The sequence below is a fragment of the Taudactylus pleione genome, unplaced genomic scaffold (assembly GCF_031769625.1).
Source record: "Taudactylus pleione unplaced genomic scaffold, aTauple2 ptg000290l, whole genome shotgun sequence".
Classification (NCBI taxonomy): domain Eukaryota; kingdom Metazoa; phylum Chordata; class Amphibia; order Anura; family Myobatrachidae; genus Taudactylus; species Taudactylus pleione.
This window is the reverse complement of record NW_028284692.1, coordinates 715865-743841: the sequence shown is the minus strand read 5'-3', so window position 1 is coordinate 743841 and position 27977 is coordinate 715865. Positions and strand designations below refer to the sequence as shown.

At 39.8% G+C, this 27977-nt stretch overlaps 1 protein-coding gene across 1 annotated transcript in view; it reads right to left on the bottom strand.

The window, feature by feature from the left end:
• The window catches only part of LOC148511780 (protein-glutamine gamma-glutamyltransferase E-like), a 44952-nt gene that overhangs the window by 1103 nt on the left and 15872 nt on the right, over positions 1–27977 (bottom strand). The window contains exons 2-12 of the mRNA XM_088482679.1: positions 21716–21889; positions 21277–21525; positions 14260–14378; positions 13137–13265; positions 10437–10608; positions 9962–10097; positions 9123–9226; positions 8019–8261; positions 6918–7253; positions 4523–4680; positions 1999–2132 (exon numbers count right to left, since the gene is read on the bottom strand). Of these exons, the coding sequence (XP_088338805.1) occupies positions 1999–2132; positions 4523–4680; positions 6918–7253; positions 8019–8261; positions 9123–9226; positions 9962–10097; positions 10437–10608; positions 13137–13265; positions 14260–14378; positions 21277–21525; positions 21716–21889 (1954 nt within the window). The remainder of the gene's footprint in view (positions 1–1998; positions 2133–4522; positions 4681–6917; positions 7254–8018; positions 8262–9122; positions 9227–9961; positions 10098–10436; positions 10609–13136; positions 13266–14259; positions 14379–21276; positions 21526–21715; positions 21890–27977) is intronic.

The following is a 27977-nucleotide window of genomic DNA, read 5'->3' as shown; positions in this document are numbered from 1 at the left end:
GATATTATGCTAACCTTCTACAGAGTACAAGTGGAGGTTTTGTCCATAGCAGACAATTAGACTTGACCTATCATTTTATAGAATGTACTAGTTAAATGATAGCTTGGATTTGATTACGGATCGCAACTACGAATGCAGTAGCAATTACACACGCAGTTCAACTGTGATAGTATGCTAATTCATTGCGATTGCAATGCCGCTGCTGCACTACATAAGGACGTCCACTTTACCTTACACACATTCGTAATGTTTAGCAAGACTGCAATCGAGTACCATTACAGCCTCACGCAGACTTGCACAAGTTCTGATCTTACTCAGAAATTGCTAACTTCCACACACGCTAAAGTGAACCCGAAAGTGAGGAATTGATTTGGCGGCAGCTGCATCCCAGGGACATGCAGTCAGGGTAGAGCCTCCCCTGTCATTCTCCTGAGATTTGATATAAAAATGATTAGAATAATACAAAGAAGATATTTATAACTTATTAACATCATCTTTGTTCATTGTAATAATTTTTATAGTTAACACTTACCAGCTAGTGGAGCCCCGTGGGACTGCAGGGAGATGAGAGATGAGGCAGCAAACAGCTCATTCTCACTTCTGTATAGCGAGACACTGCTTGCAGAGCTGGGGGCAGGGCCAAACCACGGGCAGTAAACTGCACTGAAAGAGACCTAATAGAGGCATGCCTCCGAGTATGTGGGGCATGCCTTGAGCACTGTTGGACACCTTGGATGTGTCATGTGACCAGGAAGTTCACTGTAGTGTTTAGGGATTGGAGCTCAGTCAGCAGCAGCAAGAGAAGACACAGTGATGCAGGTAGGAGAATCAATGGACACTGAAGCTTAATGTAGTGAGGGGAGAATTACAGTAAGTAGGGGATGAGAAGGGCTCCCAGCACTCAGACCCATCTCCATGTGTGACTCCCCAGCCATAAACCTCACCACATGTCACTACCGCATCCCCTTTGTCAGTTCTTTCCAGCTTCATCTATTGCTGGTCAGAACAGCTGACATCCATCAATTGGTGCAGATGGCAGCTTGAACTATGCAGCAGCATGGTGGTGGACTGGAATAACTACCTGAAAGAGGTTTGCACAGCCAGACTGATTGTGGAGATTGACAAAATATTGATGATGTTATTGAAAATTAGATACAGTAATAGTGTGATGAAAACATAAAGATCATACAAAAAAATAGCAAAGATAAAAAGTAGTCCCTTTAACACAACATACCAAAGATTTGTTAAATCAACCCCCCCCTCCCTCAGTCAGCGTGTATGAGTAAATCATACACAGGCTCAGGCGGGATGACTGGACATGTGCATGTATAGAATGCTTTATTGAGAAAACAAATGGTGAATTTTGTACATAACCTGTAGTGATAACTAGAAAAGAGAAAACAATGACTAGCTTTTGTGGGTTTCTGAACTAGGAGCTTTATAAAAGTCGCCTTGAGCACTAGAATAGCTACCTTGGAGGGAGGGGTGTGCGAGCAGGGTCGTCTCCCAGGGTGCAGGGTCCTGGGCAGGGGCATGGACAGGGATGGGAGCAGGTACTAAATCTGCCACTCGCCCTCCCTTAACTGTCATCAGCAGCAGCCTGTGTCTCCCCAGCCCAGCACATGCTCTCTACAGCCCTGGCCCTGGGTGCAGCACCATTGCTGCCCTACGACTCCTGCATCTGGCTAGCAGGGTGCATTTCCGGCTAGTAGCGCTACAGGCATGCCCCCTGCCCCGTCCACTCCCATATCATCACTGGTGCAGGCGGGACCAACACAGAGCATCAGGGAGCCCTTCTCCACCTCTCCTTGTCTCTCTCTTTATGGGTACTGGAGTCCTGGAATAAGGGTGTGTGATGGTGCACTAGCTAGGAGCTTCTGTTTGGCTGATTAAGTACTGAACACACCAGCTGATAGTAGTATATTCATTAGCATTGTGGCTCTATAATAATAATAATAATAATAATAATAATAACAACAATAACACTTTCACACTTACTCAATCTTAATCTGCTCCTTTACCAGCCCACTGCCCTCTACTGTCAGAACACTGTTCTCAACATCCTCCGCAATGGGATTGGTGAATGTAATTTCTACATGAAGAGGCTTATTTACATGGGCTTGTTCTGTAATCTGAAAAGAAAAACAAAATGGTATTTAGTATATACATATATAAAATAATATAATATATACATTTTAATAAAACCCTTGTAACAGCCTTTGATGAAGTACATCCAGCTAGTATTTATTCTCTGCATGGAGCACAATCTCCCCCAATTAACACATTCATTAAATGAACAGTAATGCCTTCAAAACCTTTCCGCTGAGTAGAACATCATTGGGGTATCTCACATTTTCATGGCTTTCTCAGATATACTGCTATCTACCATTCCTAGTGAAAAGCTGTTAATGCTGCCAAACAAGCATGTTTCCAATCTCATGTCCTCTCAGGCTTCTACTCCCAAACATCAGCACTGGCCAAGGTCTGGCTTCCTACTTCAAAGACAAATTTGACAAGATTCTACATGAAATAGGTTCCTCTTCCCTGGCACCTTCACCTCATTTTGCTGTTCTAAATGAAGTTGATATATTTACTCTCCTCCTCACCCATTCTACTACCTGTACTACTTGAGCCTATGCTCTCCTGTGCTCATCCCAGTCTTAACTAACATCTGTAATTCTGTAATCCTCCTCTTGCCACTTATATATTTCCATCATAAATAAAGAAATGACTCATCTGAAAAACAAAACAAAACCATTTGTTACCTAAAATCTACTCTCTTGCATACTTCTGTCCCAACTCATGCCCCACCAAGCTTCTTAAGAGCCTTGTCTATATGACCCTCAAGTTTCCTTCTTACTGGTCTTCCCCTGAACAGAGCTTCTTCCGTACATTTTATTTTGAATGCAGCAATCAGACTAAGTTTCCAGGAAAAACATTCTTATGGTGCATACACATGGTCAGATTTGTTGTCCGATATGAACGATAACATTTTAAAAATTGTTCATATCTGAAAGAAAATCTGACATGTGGGCCTGCAACGATGAACGATGCGCGTTCCCGCATGTCAGATAACGATATCTGACATACTCTGTGTTTGCAGTCAGATTTTGATGATTTAATTTATTTTAATACTATCTGTCTGAAATTATTCAATCATTCAAATCATTGGTAAAATCGTTCATCGTTCATCTGACAGATCTGACCGTGTGTATGCACCATTATACTGCTGTTCCTCTTTTATTGTTACCTATATTAGTTGCCTTTATTTGTCTTAACTAAATATAACATACTTCTACAAACATATAAAGCCACAAAACTGCATCAACATATATCTTTTCCCTTCTATCAAAATATCTTGACCCCTCTACTTTGAACCTCACATGTATACTTATTACCTACTCCCATTCCCAATTACAGGCCTTTTTTGGGCTGCACCCAATCTTTGGAATTCCCTTCCGCATACAAAGCTTTTCCCCTAGCCTCTGCACTTTCAATCGTTTCAAAAAAACTCATCTCTTTCTGCAGTCTTCAAACACCTGTGCCACCTTCTTAACCCCCCTAGTTTCTTCTTCCAGATTACTACCACACCTCAGAGTTCCGACAAACTTATATTTCTTTTCCTTCTATACACAAAAACCCCTGACTCTTGACTGCATCAATTAGCCCTACAGTACTAAACAACTATTCCCACTGCAGTCCGACTGTACAGTACCAAATCTCCAAATTCCCTATAAATTGTAGGCTCCCAAGTAGTGTGGTATGACTAGTCGACATTAATTGACATTCAGAATGTCGATGGGTTCTGAAAGTCGACAGAATGTCGATTATTGATGTTTGGTCGACAACAAATATGGCAACATACAATTATGTAGACATGGTTAAAATGTAAACACATTCAGAATGCTGACATTTACCATGTCGACACCAGAATGTCAACATTTTTTTTGCTTATTTTAGCCTAACTCTAAACCAAACCCCTAACCCTAAACATAACCATAAACTTAACCATAACTCTAAAAAAAAAAAATAAAAAAAAAATCATGTCAACATTCTTTGTTGGCATGTTTAATGTTAACGTTTTGAACATGTAAAATTTTTACCATGTTGACCTATTGTATGTCAACATATTTGTTGCCAGCATAAAGTCCATGTCGACATTCAGAATCTATCAACATTCTGGTGTCGACCTTCTGACTATATACCTAGCTGAGTCCTCTTACTGATTTGTTTGTTGGTTAATATCCAGTTTTGATCTCTGTGTGTGCCCCATATTGTACAGCCCTATGTAGTGTGCTGGCTACATTTTATTAATAGTCATCAAAATAATAATAATTGTAAATTACTCCTGTAAAATTAAACTGTATCTTGACAGACTGAATCTTAGATTTAGGGGGAATATATACTTTTATAACGTGCTTTCAATATATATTTATTTACTTCTTACATACATGGTAAAGACTTACAAGAGCATTTTATATTTTGTATAGAGCTTTAAGGTTATTTTATACTCATACAGTACCTTTATCACAATGGGTGGGCTCTTAAGTGTAATGACTGTATCCACTAATAGTTTCCCTCCTTTTTCATCCTCACACACAGCCACAACTTTGATCATATTGTCTGTAGTTATGGCGTTTTCATACTGTGCGTATGTTATGGTAAGTGGTATGTTTTTCTCTGTAACAAAGAGAAACCGTCAAGTGAATAGATTTTAATGAGTTTGTTCTAAGTTCTGTTTTTGGTATTCTGCCAAATGTGTCCATGCTGTGGGAAAATAACTTATAATTAATAAAAAAAAAAAAACTTGTGTAGTTGGTGAATGTGCAACATGATGAAATCTAAAAAATAAGAAAACATGATATGCATATGCAGGGACAGCCCGGGACTGGCAGTCTCCCTTGTGCGCGCGCAAAATGGGCATAGTTAAGTTTCACGGGGGCGTGCCATAAGTCATGAGGCCTGGTCTCGCGGCATGCCCCTGTCTCTTAGAATCCCGGCCAACTAGAGCACCGGGAGGTGGTGCTGCTCGGTAAGGATTACCGGCCCATCATGTGCACCGTGTGCTGCACTGCCGCCACCCCTTCCCTCCCAATGAGCTCATACCATGAATACCGGCAAGGGGGGGTGGAGGGTGGGGACACCTCCAGAGTCAAGAAGGCGACTTCCACCCCCCGTGCAGTGGCAGCCGCACTCCTCGACCCTGTGCATATGCGCATACTGACATAACCAGGGGCAGATTGGGCCACCGGGAAAGCAAGAAAGTTCCCACTGGGTCGGTTCCATGCATTTTCCTGTAGGGGCCAATGTGTTTTATTTTTTCTTGTTTTTCATCAGAGTTGCATCTAGCATGCATCCTAATGGGGTCCTTACAGAGTTGCAGTACAAATTCAGACTCGCATACACCAAGAAGTGTATTAGAATTGTGGTGGGCGTTCCTGAGTGGTTACAGGAGGTTGGCTAATCACATGCAGATGTAATGTAGTATGGGAGTGTTGCTGAAGTGAAACGTATAGAGATGCTGAATTGCTCATATTGGAAGCCATACTCTGATGGATGATCTGCTCCTAGCATAGGGCTGGTGAAATGATGCGACTGATGGTGGCATATAAAGACGCACAAAGCATGATTGCAGCACCTGCAGCACCCCCCCCTCCGCAGTCTAACCCCCTGGCAGCCCAACCCTAACCCTCCCCCCTGCAGCCTAACCTCAACCCCACCCCAGCCTAACCCTAAACCTCACCCTAGTACCACAACCATGTAAGTATACTAACACTAACCCCCTAACCCTCCCCCCTCCGCAGCCTAACCCTCCCCCCTCCCCCCCCACATCCTTACCCTAACCCTCCCCCTAGGGTCTAAACTCAAAACCTCCCCATAAGCCTAATACTTACCGTCGGGTCCCTGCTGGAGCCGGGATTCTGAGCATCTGCATCGTGACCGCATGTGTGCCAACTACATCCCTTTAATAAACATTTTATTTTCTTTACCAATAAAAATACATCTTAAGTATGACATTTAAACAGTTGAAATCCAAAAGGGGGAGAAAAGAAGACTGTTTGCTAGGAGCACTCTTATAGTATTAGTGAATAGATTAAAACAAAACTTTTAATAATGATAATATTAAGAAATAAGAATGCCCCTAGCAAAGAGTCTATTTTTCTCCACCTTTTGGATTACTACTGTCTGACTCTAGCGAGCACCACGACTACTTTATCTCTTATCCATTGTGTATTCATTCATTCATAGGTCAGTTTATCATGATTATATAACTTACACCTCAGATACCCAGTGTCGAACTGGACATGAGGGGCCCACCGGGGGTATGCAGTGGTAGGGGCCCATGCTTAAGGGGTGTGGTCAACCACCAGAGGGGGTATGACCAACCACTACAACCGCTTGGCTAACCATTTGTCAAAGTTTGGTGTAGTTTCTATAGAAGTGCGCCAAGAATCCATGTTTATCTGTGGTCCTGCTCCACCAGGTAACTGCCAGGTAATTGACCCACTAATAAAGTAACAATGTATAATTTGAGTGCACAGTCTGGAACCTGACACCTAGAGGAAGGGATGGGGCCTCCAGACAGTGTGGCCCACCGGGGAGTTCCCCTGTGGGCCAGTCCAACCCTGCAGATACCGGACGATTGCCACCGTTTGGCAATCTAGGATATAGGAGGAATATCCTGTGCAGAATCCATTCCCTGTTCTTGAGCATCATTTAAACACTTGATGAAGATAAAACAAAGATAAATCATATATTGCTACTAGCTGGGCAGTTTTATTTTGGAATGAGCAACTTTTAAATGGTTTATTGTGTAACCAGAGCTAACATATAAATAAAGGTGAACATTCCTTTGCACAAATAATAAAAGGTTTAGATCCAATGTAATAAAACATATGTGATACAATGAAACATACCTTCATTTGGACCCAGGGTGACAGAATGGACTTTGGTTAGGATGTCTTTAACGGAGGCATTGGTGTATACAATGGCCGTGGCAGTCATTTTGACCTTTAAGGACATGTTATTGGCACTTGTGTTTTTCACTGTCAGGGTTAAAGTGACATCCTGGCCAAACTGGGTCTCAGTGCTTGGTTTGAAAGTGCCGTAAAAATCTGGCTTTGGTGCTGGTTCTGTGTCATGGGCTGAGAACGCAACAGCCCGTCTTGCAGAGGCTGATGCAAGTGTCATGTAAGAAGAACCTTGCAGCTTCCCTTGAGCCTTCCTAAATATTTCCCTTTCTTTGGGAGTGCCTGAAAATATTTAAAATATTTTACAAATTAGAAATAACGAGTACAGTGTTATATGACATGTATAAAAATGCTGATGGGTTACAGTCTACGTCAAAATTCTTATTGATCAATTTTTGTCATTTACCAAATCTCAGATTCTCTTAATGGCAGCGAGTTCAGCTTTGTTAACTCAAAAACCCTTGCAAGGCTATAGGAGCCTATTTGTTACAATTGTGATAAATGCCACCAAACCTAATGATCCTTGTCACTGATATCTGCAAGTGTCAGAATCACACAACCTTGCATAGGGACAGGGCAGGTTTGTGAACATAAGCAGCATACTTAATTTATGTACACAGACTGCCATTGGTATCACTCTGCTCCAGCCCCAATGTGAGAAGATGGTATTTCAGCTGAGTGCTCTGTGCATAAATACCAATGATATTAGCACAGGAGTGCACCTCTTGTCTAAAATCGTTGCTCTTCATCTGTACATAGTACATTGATTTCCCATCCTGCAACACTGGAAACGTGTTAAGACAACTGACTGACATTAAAGGGGCATTTTATTAAAGTTACACAATGCATTTGCATGTTCTCAGTTTACAGGGTTATTTTCAGTTCTACTTCATGTATGGTCCATTCCAAGTTAAAACCTCTTTTACACATTTGTAGATGTTACAAGCTGCCTTTATTTTATTTATTTATTTTTTGTTTTATTGGCTGTTTAATTTTTTTAGCTAAAAAAATATACTTCACAGAAAAATAAAATGAAATATTCTTTACCTTCTGCATATTTATAGTTGTTGGTTACATCTGCTCGAGCATTAGAACCAACTGCCTTGGTGCTGGTTAATCTTCCTACCGAGTTGGTGTTTGAACGGATTTTTCTTCTTGACTCATCAGAATACACCAACCAGTCTACTTTGTCAGCGTTCAGTTCAGCAAATACGAAAGGTACATCATACTGTAGGTCCACATCTCCCTCTTTAACAGCCTTTACAGAACATGGTCCAAGACGGTATGAACCTATTGCAAAGACAACAGAGTATATATAAATAGCATGATGAAAGGAGACCAGGCTTGTCTTGCATCTGCCCTAATAAATTATGAAACGAAACCATGGAGGATATTTATAAAAATAGTTCCGCAGGTTACTGTGAGAAAAGGTGATATAACCAATAGTATCCAATTAGAATATAAATAAATATCATGACCACTACATTGCTTATTTTATCTGGCACCACTCTAGTTTACCGATCACTTTTGAGTTTTGATATTTGCTTTCAATGTTTGCTATTCAAGATCAACTTTTACTCACGACTCAATATTTCCATTAAATTCAGAGTTAGTAGGTTTTTTTTATTTGAAACAATATTTAATAAGATTTAAAGTTTATTAAAATGTACAGTATTTTCTAAATGTTTATTTCAAACTGTGAATGCTACTTTATTTGAAGTTTATAATTTGTGTTCAAGATTTGGCACTAAAAGTAGCTGAATTGTATCAATTTAGGCTTGATTGCAATCTAGCAAATCATCTTGAACCAGTTTACAGAGGTTGAACATGGTTGAATATGTTTGAGCTTCTCAAATACATTTTCTTGTTAATCAAAAGTTCAAGAAATTCTTTTGCATTTTTAAAATGAAAATTTCTAAGAAAAAATTAAATTCTGATGATCACACTGTTGCTTTTTAAGTCTATGGATAGCTACTTTGCCTTTACCAGTTGCTCTTATGACTCTTAACACATATTCTATGCATGCCTACAAACTGTAGAAGAGATAGTACTGTGCACAAACTATGTACGTATTTTCCTACCAGTTAAGGAGAAATAAACCCTCAATTTAAATGTTACAGAATAATATATTTAAATGTTAAAATATTGTACCTTGACTTTCTTCCTGTGGGGTGGCATCCAAAACCTGCCAGCCATCATATGTAGAACCAAGGTCCTTTCTAGCAAACCAAGCTTCAACCCATGCATGGAAATTCCTGTTAAACACAGTTTTAAGTATAGGTATTTTACAATATCTGACTTAACACTTCTCAGACAGATATCTCACATTTACTAGCCTATTATAAGGTTATCTTCAATTATATTTTTATTTTATATCAATTCTGTATGATGACAAGGCTTATGGCCTAATGTCCCAGCAAAATATAAGCTGGGCCGGGCCTCCATGACATCTTGTTAACAAGGTGATATTTAAAGTTGATCTGCAGATTTGGAGAAAAGAGGGTTACACAATATGACATTCCTCAGACTAGTACACAACAGTAGGAGGCCTTCACACAATGCAGTTGTTTCTTTCACTGACTTGTTCTTGGACTGCTGTTGCAGATCTGCAGAAAAGCTTTTTGAAAACCCAAAAATTAGATCAAGTGCTAGAAATAACAGTGAGATGTTCTATTCTGTCCTATGATCATATTTCTGGTAGTCCATTGGACCTCAGGATCTAAAGAAAGTTCTCCAGCAGTGGAAGTGGTGGGGATTTCAACACCCATCTACTAGGCTGGAGGGGAAGAACAAGGTTGTGTAAAATACCTAACAACTCCACCTCCAAAACATAGCTCTAAGCTATATTTGTAATAGCAATGTTTACATGGTTTGAAAAATGTTATGAATGTACCATAAAATTATGTTCTATTATGGTGCAAGTACAGATAGTGCCATTTAGATTCTTGAAACAATGACTTGCCCAATTATCTAAAAATAACATCTCTTACCATACACTGTCAGCTGTGTCTGGAGTTTCGTTGCCATCCTCATCAAAATACCGGTCCACATTGAGGTTCTCATCTGTATCATGAGCTGAATCGAAATTTGTGATCACACGGGCAGGTATTCCCAGGCATCTAAGCACTAAACACAAACACATATAAAGCAGAATCCAGCTTTTCCCCTTTATATTAGTAAACTCAATAGTGTTTCCCCTAGGGCTTCTCGTTGAAGCTCTGCACAGCAGCAGGTAAAGGGGATATGGAAATATTTTGGAATTAAAGCAATTCATTTTGTTAAATCATTTTGGCATAGGGGTCTTAAAGGCATCTCAAAGTCCATTGCAGGATGGCCTGATACTGTAAGCAAATTTTAATTTAAAAACAAAAAACAATTAATTAGATTTTAGACTACAAACTTGTGTATCGAATCTATTATGTTTAGCTACAGATTTTCTTTAATGATGTAGTTAATCTTACAGACCTGTACATAGAACACCAGCATAAACCCAACATTGTCCAAACTTCACAGGTCCACTTTGCATCCATTGGCGCAAAATGTCAACACTTCCATTCCATTTTGTGGGCACCTCGCCACCTGTGTAGTCCCCGCTCCAGTTGCCAACAATAACTCCATTATCATTGTTGCTGTTAACCTAAAGAAAAAATTTGGTTATTGGTTACTGTAGCAAAGCTGAGAATACTTTGGTTGCAATAGTATGTTGTTGTCAATGCATTTTGTAACATCTAAAAAGTTTAATTGATATGAGAACATAAGGAACTTTTCTCATTTCAGCAGTATCACAGTCCCCACAAAAACTTATGGGTACTGCTTTACTCACTTAAAGAGCACAACAATTGTTCAATGTGTCCTCCACTGTGGTCAACATCAGTTTCCATTCAAAGAGCAGCATTCTCTAAAGCAGAATGTAATATGTCAGGTAGAATAGTCAGCATGTGATGTCTAATGCTGTCTTTGAGATCTGACAGGGTACTGTGTGACATTCTTCTTGATACACCTGGTCCTTCAAAAAAAAACCTCAAAACCAAAAGTCACATACGGTGAGGTCCGGTGAACAGGGTAGTCAAGATGTCTTAAAGTAGCAGCTGATGACCCATTCTTCTGTACATTTTTGCCTTAGCAATTCTAGTGCTCTTCAAGTGTATTGCCACATCTCCACCTTGTGACAAAATTTGGAAATACATTTTTTCCAATAAATGGCTACGGCATCCTCTGAAGTACCTGTTGTCCAAAGTTCTCTTCATTACAAGCCTTAGAACTTGATCCACAGTGCTCTAAGTAGTGATACTTTGATTATACAGCCCTGTACTTAAGAGAAAACAATGAACTAGACTCATATGCAGCATTTACATTCAGTGAGGCCATTTCACTCTTTACCGTTTTGCTCCCAATATTCCATTAATCATGCCCAACCCACAGCTCATTGCAACAGAAGTACCTACTTACCGTGTACAAACTGAGGCTTTTGATGAGCAAGAAAACCAAAAGGTTTCATGTCCAATTGTAAGCAGCACTGATTCCCCAGTTATTTGTCTAATTTTGGAACTACTACCAGCCATTGGGGAACTTTATGTTTCAGCAAGCATTGGAGGCCATTTACTGACTAGTCCCAGTGCCTTTTCGCAAGAGCTGGATGTCTGTTGGGCATGCTTTCTATTTGTTGCTCCCCTTTCCCACAGAGGCAACAGACCTGCACTGACAAACCTGGACCTGGTTTCCACTTTGTCAGAGGGACTCTGCATTCCGAGTATCCCTGTTATAGTGCTAATCACACCCAGCAGACTAGCACTGGAGTTTGGTTGAGGATTTTGGTGGAGTGCTGCCATCTTTTTTAATTCAGATTAGGTGCCTATTTAGCAAAGGAAGAAAAGCCCTATTTCCGAACAAAAAAATGGGAGTTTTCGGTAGCGATAGAGCATTATTACTTTACCCAATGTATTTAATTGTTCTCACCAACAATAATACCATTATTTCTGGCGACATGTAGTATCATTGGCTTTCACCAATGTTTTTCTGCATGAGGGAGTGTATTTTTTTTTTTTTTAAATGTCTGTACCAACGCATTTAATATTACCTGGGTTATTATTCAGTCCTCCAGAACATGGGGTGTTGATATAATGTAATATTTATATCTGCTGCTATATGTATAAAATGAATAGAATAGTCCCCTAAATTGTCTGTCTAATACATGCCTCCATCTGAAACCTTTCCAAGTAGCCCATACCTTATTAGCTGTATAATACATTCAAAAACAAGGAATGGAGACAAACCCAATTTCTCCAGGCTGTTCTGTTTGTCAGCAGCTGGATAATTAATAGTTGTGTCTCTCACCATGTCTGTGCAAGTTACAATTCTATGGCTTGGAAAGCAGCTTGATGTTTATAAACTGTATCCATGCAACTCTAATGGCAACTTCATGAGCTCTGGTGCCTAGGTGACATTTTCCTTTTAAAATGTAAATAAAAAAATTGATTTCTTAACTCAAAACTGCTTCCTATACTGTTAACATTATTTATTAGTTGTTCACAGATAAATCTGATATTTCTGATTAGACTCAATATGAGTTTATTGCAGACCACAAAAACTATGAACCGATATTCCTGCTCTATATTCTCCTAGTTGTCTCCCTAGCTGACTTTATGGTCCTTGGAACTAACCATGGAAAATCAGTCTGTGCTTAAATTAACTGTGTGGATGCACCCGATAATGCACATACAGTAGGTGGGAAGTATGAAAAGTCACTTCAAAGTCCAACCTGCTAGTACTGTAGATTACCTCATTCATTCATTCATTAAAATAAAGTTTTTCTCCTATAATATTGCTAATTTATTTTAGTCTTACACTTCTGTGAGTTTTAATATGTAGTCATAATAGTCTTGATACTATTGTCTGGACCACACCATCATAGTTGGGATCTCATTATAGCAAATTGTTTACCATAATTCTATATCCTAATATGTATTAGAATTAGATCAAACATATTCTTATACAAGTGCATAGAGTATTTGTTTTGGTTGAATTGAGACCTTTGGTTCCCCTGGTGACACTACCTCTTGGCCCACTGTCCAGAGTAGCCTGATAACTTATACACCATAACTTACTGCAAGTCTCAATTCCCTGTATAGTTTCTTACAAACGTTATAACTATTATTGGCTGCTCACCATGGCGCTTAGTATTCTTCCCACATTGCCCGGGTCATTTCTCTGAGCCACATCTGTAGCAGGATTTCTTCTGTACTCTACACTACTGTCCAGTAATTTTAAACTGACATCGATGATGCCTTCTTCAAACTGCAATTAAGGAGATAAATAACAAACCACAAGTTGAGCAAAGGAACAATACAGCGGTGCAATAAAAAAAAAAACCACCAGGAGAGACCCAAAACATATGTCTGCCATCAATTGGTGGCATTGTAATGTCAGTTAAAGTAGGTACAATAAAGGGCACCTTATAAACATGGCAAGGTAATAGAAGCCTGAATTAAGTTTCTACAAAGAGCTCCAGGAGCCAATCAGAATGCAGTGTAGAAATTCCCATGTGATACTATGTGCTAATTAAAGTGCTGGAAGCTGGCTATGGTTGTTATGATAGCTCCTAGCTCTAGTCTTAGAAACCACCTTGATAAGGAAGGAGTAGGGTACCCAAAAGGGAAATGTAGTATCTGTCTATATTCTCTTCTAGACAGCAGCACAGTATAATATGGGTTCTGTCTTGTTATATAGGAAAACAGCAGATTGTTGTCTGTATTGTATAGTTGTCACCAAAAATGTATGTCTGTATAGTATATAGTAGCATTCAGAGAGTAAGGTCTGCATTGTACTCTAGTCACCAGAAAATGTAATCTGAATGTTCACAAAGTATAAGAGAATGGACTGTTTTTTATATACTATTCAGTGAAATGGATTATGCTTATCACTCCCTTTTGTGTGTTGGTTTTTAATATGATTGATTTTTATTTATATATTATAGGATTTTGGGTACAATTCTAATGCTGTAAATCTTATCTTTGGCATCTTCCTTGTGGCACGCTTTGTCTAAAGTCAACTCTGTCGCTCTGCATTGCATGTAGTCGAAGGCACATTCTAGACCTATATACTGTGTAGAAATCATTTGTGACAAGTTCCATTATACTGCACAGAACCCATTGGTGATCACTGTAAAATCGACTCAGCTTTGTATAGTATTCACCAATTAGCTCTCTACTGTATAATGGTGATTAGACAAACATCTCGCTAATTTCAAAGACTTCATGTTCATGTAGTTGAAAAGGTCCTAAAAAGTTACCTGGCCATAGTCCCATGGTCTACTCCATGGAGTCTGTGAGCTTCCATAGAAAATAACCCCAGTCTCATTAAGAACATATTCATTCTTCTCAGCAACACTTGCCATGTACACCACATCCCCTGCGTGGGTGGTAAGATACATAAATGATGTTATTAAACTTTGTTCATATTAAGATAACATAATGATATGAAGGGATTCCATAGGAAGGTTTCCAGAATCTAGATCTGCAGAATAAAGTACAGTACCTGAGTCTGGGGTCATTAGCAATGGCTGGATGTCCAGTTCAAAAAACAAACGAGATGTGAGGCAAGAAAGTATTATATGAAACAAATAAGTCTGAGGTAAGATAACAAATATGCTGTGGCCATTATCCCATTGTGGGGCTTGTAGTTCATTACAGCTGCTGTGGAAGGGGAGCAGCAAAGTGATACATCACAATGGCAGGGATCACATTCTTGACTGCTAAGTTCTTGCATGTCCTCATGCAACTTCTGTTTCTTACAGCCTTGATGAAGCTGTCTATACAGTGGAACGCGTGCGTTGGCATTTCATCATGTCCACTGCATGTTTTCATGAAATGTATATATGATTACCTGTACTAGCACAGTATTGAAATAATTAAATGTAAGAGTGAGGTAGTTTGAGCTGAAATCAATATGAATATAGTAAATTGAATGACATTGATATTAAGCAGCACTCTCACTTATGGGCAGAACTGCGTGAGGAGGTTTTGAGTATTATACAAACTACCCACTGAGTGTCACTAATACTGAACGGCAATACTACTCTCTGCCAATAAACTCCAATGTCCCCTATATTTAATATCATATGAAGAATAATCCCTAAATGGAGATCATTATCTTCAGGAGGAATAATACACTCGCACTGTAACAATATATATGTGGGAGTTTTAGAATCTGGATAAACACCATAGTGTTACCAACAATAAATGTGTCTATGGTTGGCTGCAGTTTATATTTAAATCTATATAGTCTCACCTGAATATACTGATGTATTTGAAAATAAATAGATCTATGGAAATTTGACTATATAAATTATATCTGTGTGTCTATGCAAGATACGGTCAATGAAGTGGATGGGAATTATTTCTAATATTAAACTGGGCAGAATTTATCACAGTCTGCCAGCAACAGTAACAAAGACAACATTATTGCTGCCTGCAAAATATCAATCATTCTCAAGACTAGTATCCACTATGCGATTAAACAGAGCGATTGAACGGTAACAACATCCGCAAATCGGGCATTTTAATGTCGAAAACGACCAGCGATGCTTGTGCCCGCTGGTCGTTTTTGACATCTATCATCTCCCGAACATGCTGGTCAACCTGACGATGTCATCAGGTTGACCATGTTCGGGGATGATTGATGTGCCTACATTGAACGACTGGACGTTCAGTGTAGGCACATCACAGACTGTGAAACGACTGCATGATTACATTGTCGTAATCGTGCTCTTGTTTCACAGTCGCCTAGTAGATGTGCGGCATCAGATTGATACATTCTGTGAGTGCTCATGAATATAGCGCAGTGACAAGAATGATACATTATATTATAGTGTGACTGCTGTAGCAATTTTAATTCCTTAACAGCATGAATCAAATATGACTGAGCAAGCAGTGATATGATATCACACATTACTGAGGGACATGACTGTTTTGATTCCTCAATGAACATTATAACTAGTGAATCTGACACTACTGTTTAAGGAAATTTGGTTTTACTGTTGTGAAAAATATACCCCTCAAGACCGCTGCATGCCATTAGCAGACAAATAGTAGTGAATATCTTAGCCTACAACCACTCTGTCCATTGCGGAGTATCTATATGTATATTGATAAATATACTAAATATATGTGTACCATTTGGATTTACTCGGTTCCATCATAGTACAGTGCCAATAATATAAGAAACTAAATAGTGGTCCTTGCTATTTATACAGTCAGGTGCATAAATATTGGGACATTGACAGAATTTTCATATTTTGGCTTCTATTCACCACCACACTGGCTTTGAAATGAAATAAACAAGATGTGCTTTAATTGCAGACTTTCAGATTTAATTTGAGGGTAATTACATCCAAATCAGGTGAATGGTGTAGGAATTACAACGGTTTCTATATGTGCCTCCCACTTTTTAAGGGGCCAAAAGTAATGGGACAAACTAAACTATCCTAAATCTAACTTTCACTTTTTAATACTTTGTTGCAAATCCTTTGCAGGCAATTACAGCCTGAAGTCTGGAACGCATAGACATCACCAGACGCTGGGTTTCATCCCTGGTGATGCTCTGCAAGGCCTCTACTGCAAATGTCTTCAGTTCCTGCTTGTTCTTGGGGCATTTTCCCTTCAGTTTTGTCTTCATCAAGTGAAATGCATGCTCAATCGGATTCAGGTCAGGGGATTGACTTGGCCATTGCACAACATTCCACTTTTTAGCCTTAAAAAACTCTTTGGTTGCTTTTGCAGTATGCTTCAGGACATTGTCCATCTGTACTGTGAAGCGCCGTCCAATGAGTTCTGAAGCATTTGACTGAATATGAGCATATAATATTGCCCGAAACACTTCAGAATTCATTCTGCTGCTTTTGTCAGCAGTCATATCATCAATAAATACAAGGGAACCAGTTCCATTGGCAGCCATACATGCCCACGCCATGACACTACCAACACCATGCTTCACTGATGAGGTGGTATGTTTTGGATCATGAGCAGTTCCTTTCCTTCTCCATACTCTTCTCTTCCCATCACTCTGGTACAATTTGATCTTTGTCTCATCTGTCCATAGGATGTTGTTCCAGAACTGTAATGGCTTTTTTAGATGTTGTTTGGCAAACTCTAATCTGGTCTTCCTGTTTTTGTGGCTCACCAGTGGTTTACATCTTGTGGTGAACCCTCTATATTCACTCTTGTGAAGTCTTCTCTTGATTGTTCACTTTGACACATATACACCTACCTCCTGGAGAGTGTTCTTCATTTGGCCAACAGTTGTGAAGGGGTTTTTCTTCACCGGGGAAATAATTCTTCTGTCATCCACCACAGTTGTTTTCCGTGGTCTTTCGGGTCTTTTGGTGTTGCTGAGCTCTCTGGTGCGTTCTTTCTTTTTAAGAATGTTCCAAACAGTTGATTTGGCCACACCTAATGTTTTTGCTATCTCTCTGATGGGTTTGTTTTGATTTTTCATCCTAATGATGGCTTGCTTCACTGATAGTGACAGCTCTTTGGATCTCATATTGAGAGTCGACAGCAACTGATTCCAAATACAAATGTCACACCTAGAATCAACTCCAGACCTTTTACCTGCTTAATTGATAATGAAATAACGAGGGAATAGCCCACACCTGTCCATGAAATAGCTTTTGAGTTGATAGCCCCATTACTTTTGGCCCCTTAAAAATTGGGAGGCACATATAGAAACCGTTGTAATTCCTACACCGTTCACCTGATTTGGATGTAATTACCCTCAAATTAAATCTGAAAGTCTGCAGTTAAAGCACATCTTGTTTGTTTTATTTGAAATCTATTTTGGTGGTGAATAGAGGCCCAAATCTGAAAATTCTGTCAATGTCCCAATATTTATGCACCTGACTGTATATTCTTTGTTCACATTTTTCTTTCTTTATACACTAATATGTATGTCAGTCAGTCTTAAGTTCCTAACCTTTATATTTTACTGTACTCTTCTTTATGTGCGCCTGTTACAAACAACCCCTAGCTCCTTTTCTACATATTACAGTTCAACTCAATTAAATTAGGCTTGCACCCCCCCTAACTAAACATCATAAGATTGATAATTAATATGGGGTTTGTTATATGAATTAAATTTGCTACCTATTGGAGTGTGCAGATATACTTTCTCCTTTTTAGTAAACGTCTACTGTTCAAAATCTATTATAGAAACAGTCTATTTACATTTTAATGTTTTATCTTTCTTTCTGTCTCTCTCTTTTTTTTTTTTTTTTTTAACAGGGAACTATCTATACCTAGTAGCCAAAATAACCTTGAATACATTACCAATGAAAGCTTGGTTGCAAACTATTGTCTATAGCTAAATGGCAGAAAACCCTTGAAACTTGTTTCTAATCTTCTCAAGTTTAATTCTGATTCAATTGCATTATAAACATCAGTGGCATGGATAACTGATACATTACTCCCTGGCTACCAAGTTATTCAAGAGACACCGGAGACCGGTGATCTTCAAAATGAGATTGATGTTCCATCACTATCCCCTGATAGAACAACAAACCATAGAAATCTTCAAGGGACAACTAAAGGGCATAACATTAAGAGAAGTAAATTCATGGGCAGGCAGCAAGAAGAGTATAGTAGTAAAGATCATGGAAAGATTGGCTACCATCTTTGAGACAAGGTCCATTTTAGAATTAAAAATTAATTTCTACACCAGAAAACAACAGTATGGGGAGTCTTTATGTGACTTTGCTCTCAGTCTTCATTAGGCATTGAAAACCATATAACTTGTAGACACCAACAAAGTCAGACAAGTAGATAAAGTGGTAACTTATCAGTTTATTGAAGACGTTTTATGGAGAGAAAATCAAAACTCATTTGTGACTCTTCTCGTTGCAACCCCCAGATGGCTAGCCATAATGGTTATGGGGTCTACTCCAACAACAATATGATGACAGCACCAGGAAATGCCACAAGCTACAGTGACTCAAGGAGCACAACAGCTGATCCCTAACTTGCCTGAAGTATTGATCATAAAGTTACCCAATCTCACACAAGAGTTCTGAGACCGGAAGGAAGAGCAACAATGAAACCAAGATAACTGGAGGGTCAAAGAACATTTGGAAATACATAGAGAAATCCTGGTAGGGCAGTAAGACGTTCAATAGATCAGTATGATTCTCAGGAAGGATCAATATGTTGAAGATGTAACATAAGCAGGCACAATTGCTATCAGAGGGAGCCTTTAAACTATGAAGTCCAGTAGCCACGGACCATCCCTCGGAAAATGCCTCAAGATTAGGTCCAATTTGAGGGGGAGTGGTGGCCTTGCTATGTAGGGCCCTGTCCTACCCTTGACACTAAAATCCACTGGGATAATGTGCCTGCTTCAATGGATACTGGCTTGCAAGTCATCACCATTCAACTAAATTGTTTTAATTGACATTGGAAAGAGAATGAAATGTTGCCACCACCTCTGACCTGGTTACATCACCTGGCTAATGACTGTTTACAAAGGACATTCAAGGATGAATTAAGTCAGTCAATGAGGAAAGTGTACCACTAGTTATCCTTGTATTGCATGTCCTTAAACACTGTCCTGAACAATTGATAGGGGCCCCTTGAACAGAATTAAAAACAGTAATGACCTGGCATTGCAGAAAACTATTAGGTTGCTGCAGGTGCATCAAAGTTTTGCAGATCCCCAAGTGGGAGTAGAAAACAACTGGATTGCCAATGTTATGATCACTTCCTCAACATATTAGCATCTCTGTCACTTGAGTTATTTTCTAAATAAGGATGCTGATATCATTGGAGGTAAGGGCTAAAATTATTATTTAAATCCCAATTATATATAATCTGTGATCAACATCTCCTTGCAACAAAGATCTTTGCAGCTGTCAGAGCAGATAACATTCTTAAAGTTTTTGTCCTCCGTTAGGGTTACTTTAATATCCCTTTAATCAGGGAGACATATAAATTACACAGGTTCTGTCGCTGATTAATACTAGGTTAAATGTACACTTGAAGTCAACTAGTCACAGTACCTGTCTAATTCATATGTGTCCCTGATAAAAGGAAAATGATTGCAATCCTTTCCCTAGGTCACTTCACGGTCACCAACAACCAACAGATAGAGACTGTAATTATAGCTATGTATGTTAATTAGGTAATTTTTAGTGCTGCCAATGCACAATATGATTTTAGTAAATCAATTTTCTAAAACATTGTTCCATGTGTAGGTTTTGATAACCAGTCCAAATCCCATTCTTCTGTATAGGATATTAGTTGGTATGGCAGAACCCGGGTTGAATGACGACCTCCATTGCTCTGTGTTTGACCTAGGTGTTTAGGGAGCATTGCAAAGCATGACCATCTGTTTGTAGCATAATGTCTGAACAAGCAGATCACTACACTTTGCCCTCCCAGTGACCTGGTTATATAGTATTCAGATGTAAAAGTATTTCACTAATTCAAGATATAAAGGTGACATTCAGTTCTACTTAATGGTTATTTTCAAATAGTATGAGTAAGACCAACTTATCAGAGGCAACTTGTAACCAGCTTATGTATAATGTATACACTGTCTAAGGCCAGCACAGATATTGTAATTTTACTCAGCACCAGCCCTCTCTGCAAGTCTGTGCAAAGCTGATGCTTGTTGAAGGCTTCAGGCAACTTTCTCATGGCTGCCTTTGTAAAGTAAGCGTTCTACTTACATTGAACTTGGATTTGACATCTTCTCCCATCTGAATCTAATGCTGAATGTATTATCACTTTAATATATACTGGTAGATTAATTGGCTCCCAAAACAAATTAACCCTAGTGTGTATGTGTGTGCGCATGTGATAGGGAATATAGATTGTAAGCGCCACTGGGGCAGGGACTGATGTGAATGGCCAAATATTCTCTCTGTAAAGCGCTGCGGAATATGTGTGCGCTATATAAATAACTGGTAATAAATAAAAAATAATATATATATTTTTTTTATTTTAGCTAGCAAGTAATTATACTAAGACCTATTTGTGGCCCCAGCCTTACTCATAAACTAGGAACCCTTTGAACTGTAGATTTAAAAGTAAGATCTGCAGAAATTCTAAGCTCCCCAGTAGTTTACAGTACGTTCTGTTTAGTACAGTATATTAACATGCATCTGAGAGGGTGTGTGTTGAACGATAGACTGATCTTCACATTTTTGCAGGACTTGACAAACTACTATACTAATAGTATACACAATATCAGTTTATAGGATGCATACTTTTTCCTGATGCGTCAATTAGCTAGATGTATTGTATATTAAACAAAGTACCTGTAGCCCAGGGGTTAAATAGCAAAATGAAATTTCCCAGGCTCTTTGTGGTAGTACTCCCTCCACTGGAGAATTGCAGGCCTAAACGATAAAGTCCAATGATTGCATTGACTGGAGAGTTGATGGTGACTTTCAAGGAGTTATTAGTATTACTGGTGAATCTACTGGATGCACTCCAAGTTGTTCCACTGCCAGAGCCAGAGATGGGCATTAACACACTTGTATTTCTGGATCCTGATGGCGAAGGGCCTAAGAAATATAATTTCAGATTACAGAATGTTTGGGAAATTTAGTTAATAAACTAAAAGTGAACAGATATTACCAGCTGTACATCATTATTCAAAGCTATGGTAATTTTTTCACTATCATGCAGTAAAACATGAATAGTTGAGTGCTATAATTACTTCAAATAACATTACTACATTGTATGTTGCATTACCAGTCTCAGCTTTTAAGGAGAGATTGTCTGCGGACTGCACAGGTCTGTTGAACCGAAGTTCAAGAGTGAATGATAGCCCTCTTCGCACAATGAGGTCTTTGGTCATATAATCAGAGGTTCTGTGTGCTGATGCATTAGTGCTTTGTTGAAGATTAGAACTTATCAACTGTAGGGCTAAAAGAAACAGAAGAAGTACATTTATCATGCTGTGTATGTTTTGAAGCCACTTTAAGAACACAAGGATTACCCCCTTCCCCATTGAGAACACCTTGTCGATTCAAATTAGCACATTTTTTATTTCTCAGTACAGATAGAAATTTCAGTAGCATAATATAATAAATATATTATAATTGGTATTATAAAGGTATATGAGCTAAAAAAGTAAACTTTAGCATGCTTCACTCTAAGATATTATAATCTAGTTAGGAATAACACATATGTACTTTATGTGATGTTTGGTGCAATTATAGACCCAGGCTCTTATGTATTTTATACTGTAGGGCAGGGCTCGACAAAAACTGGGGGCCAGGTCGCCATGGTGACCAGATTTGGTTGCCTGGCAACCAGATTTTCAGCAACCCCCGGACCCTGTAGTGCAGACCCACTACATAAGTCACCGCTAGCCATGACCCCAGATCCTTACCAGCATCCCTGGATCAGTACCGGCGTTCTGGTACCAGCGGAGTGTAGGGGAGACAGCATGGACGTCAGCAGTGACTGTCCATGCTGTACTCCCAGATGTGCAGCCACAGCTGCCTTGAAGAAACTTCAGGGGCTATTCTTAGCCCCCCTCTAAACATGTGCTCCGACAGAGCCGGGCACCAACGAAACTGAGATGCCTTGGCTCGGGGGCGGGGTATAGGAGGGGGACCCTAGTGCATCCTGGGAGGCTGAAAACTTAACTCTATGGTGCCCGATGCCTGACATCATCACCTATTCCCCAAGGTATCCTGTGGATACCCTATGGACCCTGATGTAGAAACAGATGTTATGAACAATAGCAGATATTAGTTCCCCTCTGTATGCTGAGAGGGTATAGATGCAATGATGTCGAAGCTGGATTATTGGCTGAGACAAGATCAGTTTAAAATTGAATCGCAGCTACACCATCTTGCAACTGGCCGCAAGACGCCATCTTGGAAATATTGCAAGACGCCATTTTGCGAATGGCCGCCTAAGCGCCATTTTAGATAAACTCACACTTTAGTACATGTGGCGATATTACTATTAGCATCATGCGATTGCATCTGTGACCATCGCCATAAGTTACGGCGATTCACCAAAAGCCCATTTCATGACTTTACGTAGTTTGGGTGCTCTGGATAAAGTGTATATTATTATAATTGCCCTAAAGGATATAATTCAGAAATGGCTGTACAGTAAGTCAAAATTGGATTGCATTAGCTGAACAGAGCAAATGGCCACGTGACAACTAGCTTGTGTAGACAAGCTTCCTGGACATAACGTCTGCTCTCACTCCAGGTGGCCCTGCTCGAATACAGCAAGAGGGTCGTTTGTAGCACCTTACATTAGCAGGCTTCCTGCAATAAAATACCTTCAAAGCCAAGAGTGTTATGTGAGGTTTGGGTCTTGTAGCTGTGCTAATTTGCATTTACACAAGAACCTGGGAGAACAAAGGTCTGTGCTTTTGAGCTTGGGAAGGGTGGAGGCTGCTGAGAGAGGGGGGGGGCGTGTGGAACTATAATGCTCATCATTCCACACTGCTAGGTGTTCACTTAGTTTAAGTGAGATTTAAGTGCACCATTTCTCATACACACATTAATACGCACAATTGCATATTAGTGAATGCATAAGATCCTGTATGAAAACGCTGTTTATTAGCTTCATGCGCACGAATCTGCCCCGAGTTAACTAGCGTCTTTACATCACACCTCGCATACTTACACATTACATACTCACATAAAAGGTTTAATACGCTTTAAAGTATAAGATTTAAGTTTGTTCATTTAGCATAAATGCTGTGAAATAAAGATTATTTGGTAACTAAGGTTTTATACATGATAAGTAAGCCGTGATTGATATTGTACTGATGCGTACTCTTTCAACAGTATTCTGGTACCATCGGTGTGGAGATCGCATCATGCATTCTCAACTTATGGACCACAGAGACTTCAAGCAACAAAATGTACATAATATGAACAACTGTTAGGATGATTGCATAAGTCAGGAAACCAGAGACCCCCAGTTGTTAGAGGCTGGGTTGTGTCTATTTGAATCAACCTGTTAAATGCCTTGTAACATATGCCCTCTCCTTTAGGTTGTTTATTTCTGGGGGGTATTAATATGTGTGCTGACCCTGGGTTCCTAGTCTTTGTGCTGAATGCTGATTGACGAGGGGTTTCTTGCTGATGCCTAACATCTGGACCAGAGAGCGCTGCGTATGTATAATTGTACTTGGGTCTGTATAATCTCTTTGCGCTAAGATTATATGAGGATCATAGCGTGTAACTGCTGTACTTTACTTGAATAATACTTTGTGCTTTGGAACCACATGTTCTAAGTCTGGAGTCTTTATTTACTGTATGACTGCGTACGCAAATTAGCGTCATCCTTAGAGGTTTATAGGAAGGATATTAGAAGGTATAGGCAGGGGTATATAGAGGTTCAAAGGCAGTATCCTTAATAAATATAATATGGGTATCTGATGTTGCTTCAGAAATGTATAGTTACCAATTTTGGACCCAAAGGCAGAGGGTGGTATCCCCAATATCCAAGCTAAATGTGTTCACAGCACTTGATATTGTGAGTGGAATGTCAAAAGATTTCCTGGCTACATCTGTGCTCCACCGTCTCCCTTCTGGCGATAAGATACTATTGAGTACCCTGGATGAACGCCGCTCCAGCGGCTCCTAACATGAGAGGGGGGGGGGGGTTCGTGTGTAATGTGGATCCCAATGTCACGCCGCTCCAGCGTGTGAAGGGACATAGTATAGTCCGGCTGCTGATGCAGAACACTGCACTGCTGGTCGGAGTTGTGTGGGGTGGTGCAGTTGAAAAAACTCCTGCCATAGGAGAGAAACGAGTCACGCAAGAATCACAGTGGACTGCTTTCCAATTTATTATCCCCTATCCAACCTTGTGTTATACCAGCATCTTCTACCAGCGTTTGTACCTGGGTCAGCTGCTATTGAGTGATCCACTGCTGGTACTCCGACCAGCAGTGCGGTGTGCTGCATCAGCTGCCGGACTATACTTTCTCCCTTCACATGCTGGAGTTGGCAGCCGCTGGAGCGGTGTAACTTTGGGGTCCACAGGAGTGCGTTGTGCTGCACCAGCAGCCGGACTTTGTCTTCTCCCTCACACGCTGAAGCGGCGTGACATTGGGATCCACATTACACACGAACTACACCCCCCCTCTCATGTTAGGAGCCACTGGAGCGGCGTTCATCCAGGGTACTCCATAGTATCTTATCGCCAGAAGGGAGACGGTGGAGCACAGATGTAGCCAGGAGATCTGACATTCCACTCACAATATCAAGTGCTGTGAACACATTTAGCTTGGATATTGGGGATACCACCCTCTGCCTTTGGGGTCCAAAATTGGTTACTATACATTTCTGAAGCAACATCAGATACCCATAATATATTTATCATTGCATCTATACCCTCTCAGCATCCAGAGGGGAACTAATATCTGCTATTGTTCATAACATCTGTTTTGGGACTATTTATATGATTGCATCAGCATTTAGTTACATTCTGACTGGGGTGTAAACATAAGAGTTATTTTTATATGTGATGACCTAATATGGTTTTATATTGAACTGCAGTTCATTTATATGTGTAATAAATTTATATGATTAATTATTCAACAGCCTTGAGATTTGTGTTGATACCTGCGCAGACACTTTTTTTTCTATTGATTAGAAAGGGCCTGATTCTGATTGGACGCTGCCATGTCCGTGTGTGCATCTGTTGCTGGTGTAGCATGTGTGACTTTATGCTAATACTGCTACAAACCTTTCCTTGGTGTACAGCCGCGACTCTGCATGTGTAACAGACACCCACTTTGACCTTCTTTAGACACTGAAATACCACTTGGTGCATCTATATAATCAGTAGGTTACAAGGCTTTAGGCTTGTACAAGGCTGCTAGGTTTTACTTCAAAGTGGGGTTTTTTCTAAGTGGGACTACATGTACAGCATAACTTAAAGAGTTAATCAGGAGTTCTTACTAGCTATATCCTCTGTGATCAGTGAGGGATGATGATTTGACGGATTTTTCCATTCTTTCATTGCAGGTAATCATATATTTGCACCAGGCATCTATTATAGAAAAAACCAATGCTGTTTGGAATTCTCATTTGCTAGGTAATCATATATTTGCACCTGGCATCTATTATAGAAAAACCAATGCTGTTTGGAATTCTCATTTGCTAGGTATACTGTCTTTAATTAATATCTGTAAAATCCAGAGTAACTTTAAATGTAAATATCTAGTCAGATCTTATCTCCTAGCTTCATGGGATGCTGTTTTGGCTCTGCTTGTTTGTATTAGAATTTTATGACTTGTTTCTGGTGTGGGTGAGGGTATTGAGGGTGGGTGTAATCAGTGACTACACATGTTATGCTTAACTATATAATCAGTAGGTTACAAGGCTTTAGGCTTGTACAAGGCTGCTAGGTTTTACTTCAAAGTGGGGATTTTTCTAAGTGGGACTACATGTACAGCATAACTTAGAGTTAGTCAGGAGTTAAACAGGAGGAAGACAGGAGGACAACATTTTAAAAGAGCTCTCTATAACTTGGAAAAAGCAAAGGATGTTCTGAGCTTCTGGAAACCCTGCTACTCAGCAACCAGCTTCCATTATAACCTGGACACACCTTTTGCCAACACCCTGCTTCATCATTGTAAGCAACTACCTGCTTACTGAACATTTAATACTTGTATGTTTGCGTTTCTTCTCTACATTGTTTAAATCATTCCAATACCACTGTCAATTTATCTTTATACCACTGTAGTACCGACCATTGTTTCACACGTATACCTTTTTTCTTTTTATTTATATATATATATATATATATATATATATATTTTCATACTTTAGACTAATTCTCAAGTCTTGCTACTTTTAACAGCTCTACACTCTTTTTTTTGGTTATATCTTATTGTAGTTGTGCCTTTACATCTTCCAGCACTGTTCTTCCTTTTATCTGATTTTGACCTTTGACCTGTACTGCTCCCTCATCTCACACTCATTACTACTACTGACTTTCCCCCCCCCCGACTGCCTCATTTACACGATGTCTCTTTTCTTCTACTCCTCCCTCACTCAGCTGCTACATTATTTTCTCCTCTACCACCAGTTTTCACCTCTTTTCTCCATCCATAGTCCCCTCTACATTCTCCCCCTCCTCTGTCTCTCTTCATCACATATTAGTCTCTCAACTGCATCTCCCACAACTCCAGTATTATTCACTACTCTTCCACCATGGTCCTGCTGCACCACCGCTAAACCCTGCACCCTCTCTTTTCTCCAAGATACTTATCCTTCTCCCCCCCCACACCACACTAAACCTCCACCTTACCCATCACCTGCTGTCACCCTTCCTCATTCAGAAGCCAGCCACATAACCCCACACTCCTTATCCCCCTTCTCTAGATCAATATCACCTCCACACTACATCAACCCTAATAATCTCATTCTCCTCTCGCCTCTTAACTCTATCCCTCTCTCCTGTTCCCTCTGGAAAGCCAGTTGTGTCTATAATAAACTGGTCCCTGTTCATGAGCACTTCATCTGTAATGCCTTGATTCTCCTTGCCGTTACCAAACCCTGGATTTACCACTCTGACACCACTGCTCCTGCAAAATTCCTCCATCACTTGGCTTCCTGGCTTTTAATCTTCAACTGGGCCCTCAAGACCCATTTCTTCCTCAATGCTTTCCAGCGCTCACCCTAACCCACTACTCTATGCTCCTTCCTCACTATCTAGCCCATCTGTGTCACCCCTGTTTGTCTGACCCTCCCCTCAGAATGTAAGCTCTCACGAGCAGGGCCCTCTTTCCTCACGTGCTTCTTCTTGCCTTACTTTTACTTTCATTTACAATGGTGCCTAAAACTGCTTACTGACACCCTGCTGCTTATTTAGGTGTTATGCAGCATTGTTTATAAATCATGTACTTGTCCTGCATTGTCTGTACTGTTAATAACTGTTGTCTTGTGTGCTCATTTGTTTTTGTACTTTGTAAGGCGCTGCGGAACCCTTGTGGCGCCATATAAATAAAGGATAATAATAA